Genomic DNA, 11281 nt, shown 5'->3' with positions numbered 1-11281 from the left:
CAAAATTGGAATAAAGAGATGTTAAGAAGCATAATATATATGATTTTAATCTTTATAAGAGGACATAGAAGTAGGGTTAAACTGTTCCGTTCACTGAATTAATTTTATTACTTTATTCAATTTATTATTATAGTTATTTTTATATAGAAAATATTTTGGCTTTAATCTTTTAACTTTAGAATCCAAGTTTTTTGTTTTGTTTTTTTAATATAGTAATGAATACAAACATACTCTACAGATTAATTATAAGATCTGGAAGTGTGAAAATGTTTTTATAAAATGACAAAGAAATAAATTTTTATAAGATGACAAAGAAATAAATTTTTAAAAGTTGCTTTACATTTAATGTTTTATATGATCGGTTTGGATGGCGATATATTGTTTTGCTGTTCATGTTAGTTAAATTTTTAAGATGTGTTTTATAATGCAGTTGCTAATGAAAACTTTTGTAAAGATTACTTTATGACAGAATCTTAAAAGTAAAGTTGCTTGCGATATGAGGCAAGTAAATAAGTCTTTTTTGTAGCAGTCGCCGTGGTGGTCCTTGTGCAAGTGTCGCCGTCTGGTCGAAAAAATTGGAATTACAAAGTCAGATAACTCTGGTAGTTAGTTTGTGGGTGGTCTTGTTGAGAGGACAAGTTTACTTCAACTTGTCTTAAAATGGAACATTGCTGAGTTTCGGCTGAAGAAACAAAGTGTTTCGCTGGAAAACTTTTGACCTTTACAGAAAAAAAAAACTTATGTGAAACTTTTCTGGATTACTATCCATCTTTAATGGCCACCCAGACAAAAAATGTTTTTATAACTTGAAGCTAACTTTGGAACTCTAGCGGTAGACATTTTTTTTATATATTATTATTATTATTATTATTATTGAGTGAAAACTTGTTTTGTTTCTTTGAAAAGAAGACTGTCGTCGTTTTTGACTAAATAAGAAAATGTCATCAACGACATCACACAATAATAAAATGGAGGATGGTTTGAAGTCTTCTTCTTCCTCATCGTCATCTTATCCGTTGAATTTACACATGACCCCTCCTGGGTTTGAGTCCATCTATGCAACTTGTCGAAGGACTTATCCAGATCAACCAAATCCATTACAAGTCACGGCACTCACGAAATATTGGTAAGGCATCAAAATGGACAAACAATAAATAAATGGAATCAACAAAATAAAAGTATCACACAAAGACACACACAAAATTCAACAACAACAAACAGTTCATTTTTCTTTCTTGTTTCTTTGTCTGTTTTCTCTGAAGATCTTGTTTTCTTTTTGTTTGTTTGTTTTACTATTTAGTTTTATAATTTCTTTTAAATTTAATGTGCTTCTATAGATTGACCCCCATGGATGACAATATTATTTCTGTAAAATCTGGTAACGACAGCTGAAAGGCGATGACACAAAATTGAACCCGGGTTTCTAAAACGAAAAAAGAAAATTGCTGATTTATTTACATTGCATTTTATTTTTGTTTACTGGTATTTACGTTGTTGTATTGTGTGTGTGTTGTTGTTGTTGTTGTTGCCTTTTATTTTATTCATTTTTGTAATTATTGTTTTTCTAGTGTTATTTTGTTTATTTTTTTTTTTATTCACACGTACAGGATAAAAACAAACGTGGTGTGTTTCAGGAACCGGAGTTTAATTTTGTGTGATTGCGCCGGATTAGGAGTTACAACAATCGAAAGGCAATCACTGATTGCCTTTCGATTGTTGTAACTCCTAATCCGGCGGGGTGGAGGAGGAAGATCTATATATTACAAAAACTCTTCTTTGGGTACTTATTTAGAACACGGACCGTGTTGAAATAATGACGTTATTGTTTAGAAATTCATTCAGTACATTTTTACGACCTAATCCAGCGTAGTATTAACACTCCCAATCTCCTCATGATAAGAACGGCTTTCGAGGTTGGAAGTGTTTATTCCGGAAGCCGTTCTTAACATGGGAGGTTGAGGGGTGTTTATACTACGCTGGGTTAGGTCGTAAAAATTTACCATCCATTCTTAACATGAGGAGGGGGAAGACGTTTTGTAACTGTACTTTCACCTAACAATTTAATAAACAAAGGATAACGTAAAAATTGAATTTAACTTGAAAATCCTCTCTAAAAAAAGAAAAATAGTACGGCCCGTACCCTTTGTTTAATTCATTTACATTTACTTAAAAAAAATTTTTTTTCTCGATAAAATAAAATATTGAATTTAAAATAAAAAAAATACCAAAATAAATTTGCCTTTTATCTCAACACTTAACAATTAGCTATAGTTTTGGTAGGTTCAATTAATAATTTAAGTAAACAGTACTGTAAGAATTAAATTTAACTTTCAAAATCCTACTAACAAGTTCAGAAAATATGTACTTTTGTTTTCACGAGTGGGGAGGAGAATCTTCCGGATTCAATTCTTTTCAATATGAAATTTAAACAATTTTCTTTGTTAAAAAACACTTTCATTTTCTTCTTTACGTCAAAATTAAAAATTATATATACGACGGACGTTTAGGAAATTGACCCTCACCTCTAAATTCCACAATTAACACTTTTTTTTTTCACGTTAATATCATCGATTACAAACTTTCAGATTTAAAAAAAACTAAAAAAAAAAAACTATAACTATTATCATCGGGATCAGTTGTCAATTATAACGTTCTACTAAATTGAACACGTACTTTGTGGCCATCCCAGAAAAAAACTATTGCGACTATCTTACGCTTTATTCCCGTCTAAAAAATGGGGGGGGGGGTAGAAAGGGAACTTTCTTGAATCCCCTTCCACTCCCCCCCCTCTCTCTCTCATCTATCTTATCTATATCATCCGCGCTGTCTCGATTGAAAGAATTCCAACTATAAGAAAATGTCCACTCCAAGAATGGACCTTTTGCAAAATTGTATGGGAAATAATGTGTACAGGCAAAACATCTTAAGTTTGTAATCAATGAGATTAATGTGAACAAAGAAACAAAAAGTGTAAATTGTGGAATTGAGAGGTGCAGTGCTCTGCAGGGTCAATTTCATAAACGTCCGCCTAAAATAATTACAAAACGCTCCCCTCTCATGTTAAGAATGGCTTTCTAAATAATGTTATTATTTCAGCTCGGTAACAAAAGTGTATATGTACCCATCAGTTTTGTCTGTTTTTCTGCAGCAATGACAGCAAATTTATGCAAATATTAATTTATCTTCTGATTATTTTTTTCCTGATTTATTTTATTTTGCAAATATTAATGTTTTCGGTGCTAATGCAGAGAGTGATCTGCGCTATTTTTTAAATCGTTTTTCCAGGTTTAATTAAAGTTTTATATGTTTTTTTTTATTCAATTGTAAGGTTAAAGTACAGAATAGGTACAAAACACCCTCCCCTCTCCATGTTAAGAATGGCTTTTTAAATAATAACCTTATTTCAGCACAGATCACTCTCTGCATGAGTACCATGTTTTCTTTCTTAGTTTTTTTTTTTTTTTTTTTTTTTTTTTTTTTCGAGGTGTATGTTGCCACTTGGACTTAAGGTTATTGGTAGTTATGGGACAATGTTTTGTTTTGTCCCTTTCTATATCCTACATTACTTTTTACTTTCATTTTTATTTTATTTTATTTGCTTATTATGTTTGCTGTTGCATTTTTTTATTGAAATAAATATTTGTTTAATATTAAAAACAATGTGTAAGTCATTACCCTTTTAATTGGAAGATATGTGTTTGCATTTAAATACATAGCCAAAATTTGTGTTCATTAATTATATTAATTAAAAAGAAATTACTATTGTTGAACTCGGGGAATGTTTCTATCAAACTCGGGAATTTAGACGGAATTTCGAGCAGAACCCATTATTTATTTCATGGGGGTAGCATGCTCTTGTTCTGTCAGCCATGACTGGATTGAGGTCCTAAGTAATTCGCAATTGTATTTTTTATTTTTATTATAAAAACAAAATACACCTGTGATTTACTTAGGACCTCTATCCAGTCATGGCTGACAGAACAAGAGCATGCTACCCCTGTGAAATAAAGGGTTCGACTCAAAATTCCATGCAAATTCCCAAGTTCGACAGAAACATTCCCGATTTCAACAAGATATATCTGAAGAAAGTTGGAGGTTACATCAACCGAAATGTGGTGAAAATCACACTCAAGATGAGAATTAGTCAAAAGAATCCAAATAATACGAATTACGAATCCTCATCTCAAAAATTCAGAAACGTCAAAACAAAATTAAGCATCTGCTTTGCTATTAATGTCAAAGAAATGGTGAATAGTGTTACTGTTGCTCTACTTTATAAGATTTATTTTTTACTGTTTTCACCTTGGCAGGATATTTTTAGATTGCCTTGACATATTTTATGGTCTGATCTATATCCGTGAAAGATTCCATATGTGTCTCCCTGTTATGAGCCCATCTTGGGATGAGTATTCCTACTAGTTTATGCGAGAGAGTAAGTGTAACATTTATGCAATAGTACCTGAAAGATTTTGTATTGATCAGCACTTTGCCTAGTACTTATATATCCTGCTTATACATTTGTTTTATTTGCTTTTAGTGTGACAAGTTGTCTATAAACATATGGGAAAAACATATGTTATATGTGACTACCTCTCTCTCCTTCTTAAATATCAAAAATACATCTCAATCAAAGCTACTATGTTTTTTGTATACATTAATTTTATTCTATACAATTTAATCTCCTGCATTCTCAGCAATTACTGTCATCCATAGTTGTTGTTGTCTCGCCATGTTTTGACCAAGTAAGCCTCTGGCCGGCTTTGGGTAGGATTGAAACCGCTATCTTCAGACAATTCTCACCTCAAACCATAGAGATTTAACATCTCTATCCACTGTGCCACGGACTCTGAAGGCCAGAGGAATAGTTGGTCGAAACATCATGAAACAACTAAGAAAGATGAGGATAATAGTCCACAATAAATAAATAATACTCATCTCAATATTGAATTCCAATTAAAAACATATATAATAAAAAAAAAACTTGCATTTTTTTTGTTAATTTATTTTTCTTTATGAACCATCCTGAAACTCTTTACACCTGCAGTTATGTATCGTATCTCTTTCTTGTAAAAAAGATTAATAATTAAATGTTTACAGCCATTTAATTTTTCCATATAAAGCGAAAGGGATTCCGGAGCCCCTCAGCCTCACTCTGTGAAGCCCACTTTGGGAAACTCTGATCTACATCATAATTCAGGTCATAAAGGGTTACAATAAAAAAAAAATATGTCAAAAGGAATTGGTCAATTAAATGTGAGTATGTCTGATTAACTTAAGCTGGGTAATCTAGTGGAAAGAGTATGATGTAAAACAAATATTTAATAATGGGAACACAAGAAAATGTATTTTATGAATATAATGTTGACACCTTGCAACCTCAATACATTCACTTCAGTTTTTTGGGGGTTATTTTTGTCTTTTATTCCGGATGTAATCTCTTAACAAAGTGCCTACATTAACCATTCTTAAGCCCATTATACTAGAAACCGCTGTTTCACCATAGTATTACATTTGTTATCTCTGACATAAATGAAGGTCATTCCAAAAGTAAAACCTCCTATTTTTTTAACTCAACAAATTGGAGATTTACAAAGACAAGTGTGGTACCATTAAAATAAGCAATCTTTTCGGCTCCAGAATTTTTTTACATAGTCACCATTATTCTCAATACACTTCTGCCAGGAATTCAATTATGCTTCTTACTTCCATGACAGAGGTTGCTTTCTTAGAGCCTCTGACTGTCAATATCTATAGCAGAGAGATGAAACTTTCAGATCATGGATGCATAAATTTAGTCTTCATAACAATGCAATTTGCAATCAACTCTGATCCATTCCGGCAGAATAAAAAAAAAAAAAATAGGAGGCATTTTGGTACACTCCTTCTATTAAAAAGACATGCAAAAGTTCTATTTCTTTACCTTCACACTTTCTTTATTAATTGTAAATGCTCCCCTTTCTGCTCTAATTATGTAAGAAATCACCTTTTTCTGTTTTATGTTTACCTCTTGTTTTTAAATATTCAACCTGGTAAAACTACTTAATAGTTAATACTAGAAAACTCATAAACAAAACAAAAAAAAAAGACATAATTTATATAAAATGCATTAGAATAAAATTTCCTACTGAACATGGCTAGTTTTATTTGTTGGTTGGTTGGTTGGTTGTTTTTGTTTTACGGCATATCAACCCTTTTCAGGTTATTTAATGCCGAATCTAGTAATTTTGAAGAACAATTTTTTAATAGAATATATTTGTTTTTTCAAGTCAGTTTCTATTTAACTCATAGTTGGGACCCTAACAGGTACTACCACTCCAGATCAGAGTAGACCTGGGAGCAATGGCAATTAAAGGGTGCTCCACACTCCCCAAAGCCCGCAAGCTGGGGCCTCACCATCGGATATAGTTTAAGGTCATATCCAGGACCAGAGTTTTATTTGTAAGACTTTTTTTTACCATTAAAAGAATACATGTTTTGCTATTATTTATTTATTTATTCATTTCTATTTTTTTTTTTTTTTTAAGAGTTCTTGAATGTTAACTTTTCTGTACTTTTGATATTTAAAAAAAAAATCTTACAAATTGTTTCCATGTGTTAAAACTAGCTAGGAGAGAAAAGTAGAGAACTTCATTCTAACATGTTTTTATATAAATTACATGTTGTAAATATAATTTCTGGAAACAATGTGAATTCAGAATGTTTAAATATGGATTTGACAATGTTCCAGTTTTTAGAACAAAGCAATTTCAAAATTTTATGGTATGTGTATGACAATATTTTGATATGAAGTGAACCAAGTCTATGGCAATGAAAAACAATTCAAAGAAACACTATTTGGTGAATATGGGTTGATTGAAAAATTTATACTTTTTGGATCTGTGCTGGTCAGTGATGACAGATTAATTTCAGATTTATGATATAATACTAGAACTTTTGTTCAACATGTTGATATGTGTGAAAAGTTGGAAAAGATCCTCACAGCCATATGTACATATATATAAATATAAATAATATATAAATATATAATATATAAAATGTATAAATAAATATAAAATATATAAATATATATATAAAATGTAAATATACTTGTCCAAACCATATTAAATTGTTTTTTTTTTGTTTTGTTTTTTTGTTTTTTTTTTATTCAATTTTCACCCCAAACAAGGCACAGTGCCACTTTGAAGCAGGGGGCTACTATTAGGGACTTAATTAGCGGGGTCATTATGAAGGGAGAAGAGTAGAAAGATGTTTGTTAACATTACACTTGAACTTCTGCATATCATTGCAGTTGGGAAAGCAGAATCCCGGAAGGGAGTTTCAAAGACCCGCAGTTCTGGGGAAGAAACTATTGGAGTAAAAGGCTTTCTTGCACCTAGGGATCTCTACTGTAAAGGGATGAGACTTAGTAGCTTGTCGGGTTTGTCGGGGGTAGTTACGTCGGGGAGGTACAAGTGTTTGCAGTTCGTCAGAGCATTCACCATTAAAGTATTTGTAGAACAGGCAGAGGGATGCAACATCTCGTCGATGGGACAGAGGCCGAAGCCTAGATGACAGTTCAAGACCTATCAGGTTGGCGACTCTCTTTTGAACCCTGTCCAGGAGCGAGAGACAAGCAGCAGATGCACCAGCCCAGATGTGACAGCAGTACTCCATACATGGGCGAATGGTTGCCTTATAGAGATATAGGATACTGTCAGGCGTAAGTAGTTTTCTAGCACGGTAGAGGGAGCCAACCTTCCTTGCAGCAGCCTTGGCAATGCTCTCAATGTATCTATTCCAGTTCAAATTCCCTGTAAAAGTTAGGCTGAGGAGTTTAAAAGAAGTACTTTCAGGCAATGTGTTCTTGGCCATTGCTATTGGTGGTAGAGAAGGTTTCTTGTAGTTATTGAAGGAAACAAGCTTAGTCTTAGCAGCATTGAATGTGACCAACCATTTTTGTCCCCATTCCACTACGGATTGGAGGTCATCCTCTAGTGTTTCTGCCATTTCCTTGGATATGTGTTCATTTGTTTTCCCCTCATATCTGTTATAGAGAGTGGTGTCATCGGCAAATATACCCATCTCCGAAACAATTTTATCAGGGAGGTCATTTATGAATATCAGGAATAATAGAGGTCCAAGGATAGACCCCTGAGGTACTCCCGCATTTATGTCATATTGTTTGGATGTACGACCGTCGAGGACAACTTTGATTTTTCTATTACTTAAGAAGGATTTAATTACATTATGAATTCTTCCAGTGATTCCATATGATCTAATTTTCCTTAGAAGACCATCGTGCCATACCCTGTCAAAAGCCTTAGATATATCAAGGGCCATCGCTCTACCCTCCCCTGTTTTATCCAATGAACAGTATATACGTTCAGAAACTACAGTTAAGATATCTGCTGTTGAACGGGCTTGCCTGAATCCATATTGTTTGTCAGTCAGGAGTTTAGCAGCTGTTAGGTGCTGGACTAGGGCTTGATTAACTAAGGACTCAAATATTTTGGCGAAAAGCGGGAGGAGGCTAATGGGGCGATAATTTAGTGGGTCAGTTCTTTCACCAGAATTCTTGAAGACTGGTACCACAGAGGCGGTTTTCCAGCAGTCGGGAAAATAAGATTCTTTAAGGCATTTATTGTAAAGTTTGGACAGAACTGGAGCAACCTCGGCAGAGCATTTTTTTAATAGCACAGCCGGGATGAGATCTGGTCCACATGCTTTTGAGGTGTCTAGGTTTTTTATAATAGCATGTACCTGAGAAGGGGTGATTTTCAAATCGTCTAGTGCGGCGTCTGTTCGCAGAGGAAAATCAGGGAGTGAGTGGCGTACCGAGTTCAGTGTGGAGTTTGAGGCAAACCGACTGGCAAGCAGATTAGCCTTGTCAGTTGCCGTGCAAGCAACCTCATGATTGTTTGTTAGTGGGGGAATAGTTGACTGTCCATTATTAACTACGCTGTTGTAGATTTTCCAAAAATCCCGGGTTCCTAATTTCTGTGCTTCGATGCGCTTTCTGGTGGTTTCAGAGTAATCTGTCTTAGCTGTCTCTATCACTCTCTTACAATTATTTCTAGCTTCTATAAACTTCTGTTTATTTGAGCTGGACTTATGTCGGTTGAATCTGTGGAACGCATGCTGCCTTTGACATATGGCAGCTGCACAAGCAGAAGTAAACCATTGGGGAGAGTGGGGCTTGCTATAGAATTTCCGTGCTGGAACATGTGCTTCAATAGCAGTTTTGAACCATTCAGTGGTCTCATTTGCACACTGTTCCGCTGGAAGAGTAAAGATATTTTGCCATGGGGCATCTCTGATGGCTTCCCAATCAGCCTTTTTGTAATACCTTGTTGTTTTGAGTAGTGGGTCTTCAGTTTTAGGGCGAGAATTTAGGCTGATTTCTACCATTATCACAGCGTGATCAGCATTCCCGAGTGTTAATTTCTATTTACTGTTCTAAAGTAAACATTGTTTCATTATTAAAATTTATAGTGATATCTTTCTCTTTTACACACACACACACACACACACGTGTATTTGAAATTCAATTTTTTTAATAATCAGTTTTTTTATTTATTTATTTTTTTTTTGCACTCTAGGCTTGGTGGTCCAGATCCACTTGATTATATCAGTATGTATGCCAACCCAGGAGATCCCAATCGGAATATACCTCCTCACTGGCACTATATCAGCTTTGGACTGTCTGATCTACATGGTGATGGGCGTGTACATGAGTAAGTATTATGCAAATGTAATCAAATTTGATTAATTTCTATTGGATTAATTCGAGTAGATTGAGTGCATCCAGATTCTACTAGTAATACACACGGACGAAAAAACGCTTTGGATAATCACAGATTTCAAGGTAGTTCTACTAAAATAGCCATATTTTTTAAACCAAAGCACTTCAAGTCTTCAAATTACTACTGTTTTGTTCGGAAATGAATATACTTTCAAATGAATTAATAAATATGAATGTACATTATATATTTTAAGAGTTTTAAGCAAATAAAGTGATAAAAATGTGAACGTCATAAAATGACGTTTTCGGTAAGGTTTTGTAATGACTAGTGTTGGTACGATTCCTAATTTTTATACGATTCCGATTCCGATTCCAGGAAAATATTGATTAACGATTCCGATACCAAGTACGATTCCGATTCCGATTCCTAGGGAATTTATTGTTTTGAAATATACCAGGTAGTTTTATACTTATGGTCGGTAGTTCCCAAATATGTTCCCTAACTTTGGAAGAGATATTTTATGTCTACACCGTCGTGTTTTGGATTAAATAAAATTATTATATAGCAAACTAAACGGAAAAATTAGCAAAATTTATTCTAGAGAAAATTTATTTTACTTAATTGGAATACAGAAAAAAAAACTCAAAGAAAATAAAATTTATCCTTCAGAGAAAAAACAAATAAAATAGAATTTATATAACAGAACAAAAACAAGAAAATTAGAGAATAAATACACACGATTCATTATTTTGGTCCTCATAATTAACAGATTTAATGAATTAAATAAAAAGAAATATAGCGGAAGAGAAAGAAAATATATACTAATTAAATATAAAAAAGATAAATATTTAATTTAATAATTTATAAATGAACGTGCGTAATGAAAAAAAAAAAACAATATACCACGTGACATGGCGCCGTAGATACAAAATAACCGGGTTTGTATCACGGTACACAGATTCGAAAAAGTTGTCAAAAAACAAATATATAACAAACAAATATTATCAAAGGCAAGATAAGTTACTTTTCTACCAAACTGGATACATTTTTTTTGTTTTTATTCAATGTAACATGTTTATTCAGCTCGAAAAACATGCAGTGTTTACCGATGTATTGGAAAATTCAAAATGGCGCCCGACACTCTCTTTAACATTGTAAGTTCGGGAAAAGGTGTTATAAATAATAAACTAGACAAAATACTATTTAAAAAAAAACACCGAATATTATGTCACGGTAACATACATTGAGCGAGTTTCTAGCAGTATTTTGTATAGTTTATTATTTATAACATCTTTTCCCAAACTTACCGTGTTAAAGAGTGTCGGGCGCCATTTTGAATTTTCCAATACATCGGTAAACACTGTATGCTTTTCGAGCTGAATAAACATGTTACATTGAATAAAAACCCGAAAAATATATCCAGTTAGGTAGAAAAATAACTTATCTTGCCTTTGATAACATTTATTTGTTATATATTTGTTTTTTGACAACTTTTTCGAATCTATGTGTACAGTAATACAAACCCAACTATAAGTCCTTAGTAAAATTCTATTTATAAA

At 33.1% G+C, this 11281-nt stretch overlaps 1 protein-coding gene across 1 annotated transcript in view; it reads left to right on the top strand.

Annotated features, from left to right (window-relative positions):
- The first annotated feature begins 628 nt into the window (after window positions 1–628).
- LOC145283692 (suppressor of fused homolog) overlaps window positions 629–11281 on the top strand; it is a 48162-nt gene continuing 37509 nt past the window's right edge. Inside the window, exons 1-2 of the mRNA XM_080132718.1 lie at window positions 629–1126; window positions 9579–9713. Coding sequence (XP_079988844.1) covers window positions 939–1126; window positions 9579–9713 — 323 coding nt within the window. The 5' untranslated portion in view covers window positions 629–938. The remainder of the gene's footprint in view (window positions 1127–9578; window positions 9714–11281) is intronic.

This window comes from Euprymna scolopes, chromosome 8 (assembly GCF_053919585.1).
Source record: "Euprymna scolopes isolate OS-2025 chromosome 8, ASM5391958v1, whole genome shotgun sequence".
Classification (NCBI taxonomy): domain Eukaryota; kingdom Metazoa; phylum Mollusca; class Cephalopoda; order Sepiida; family Sepiolidae; genus Euprymna; species Euprymna scolopes.
The sequence above is the reverse complement of the archived record's forward strand: the minus strand, read 5'-3'. Positions and strand labels throughout refer to the sequence as shown.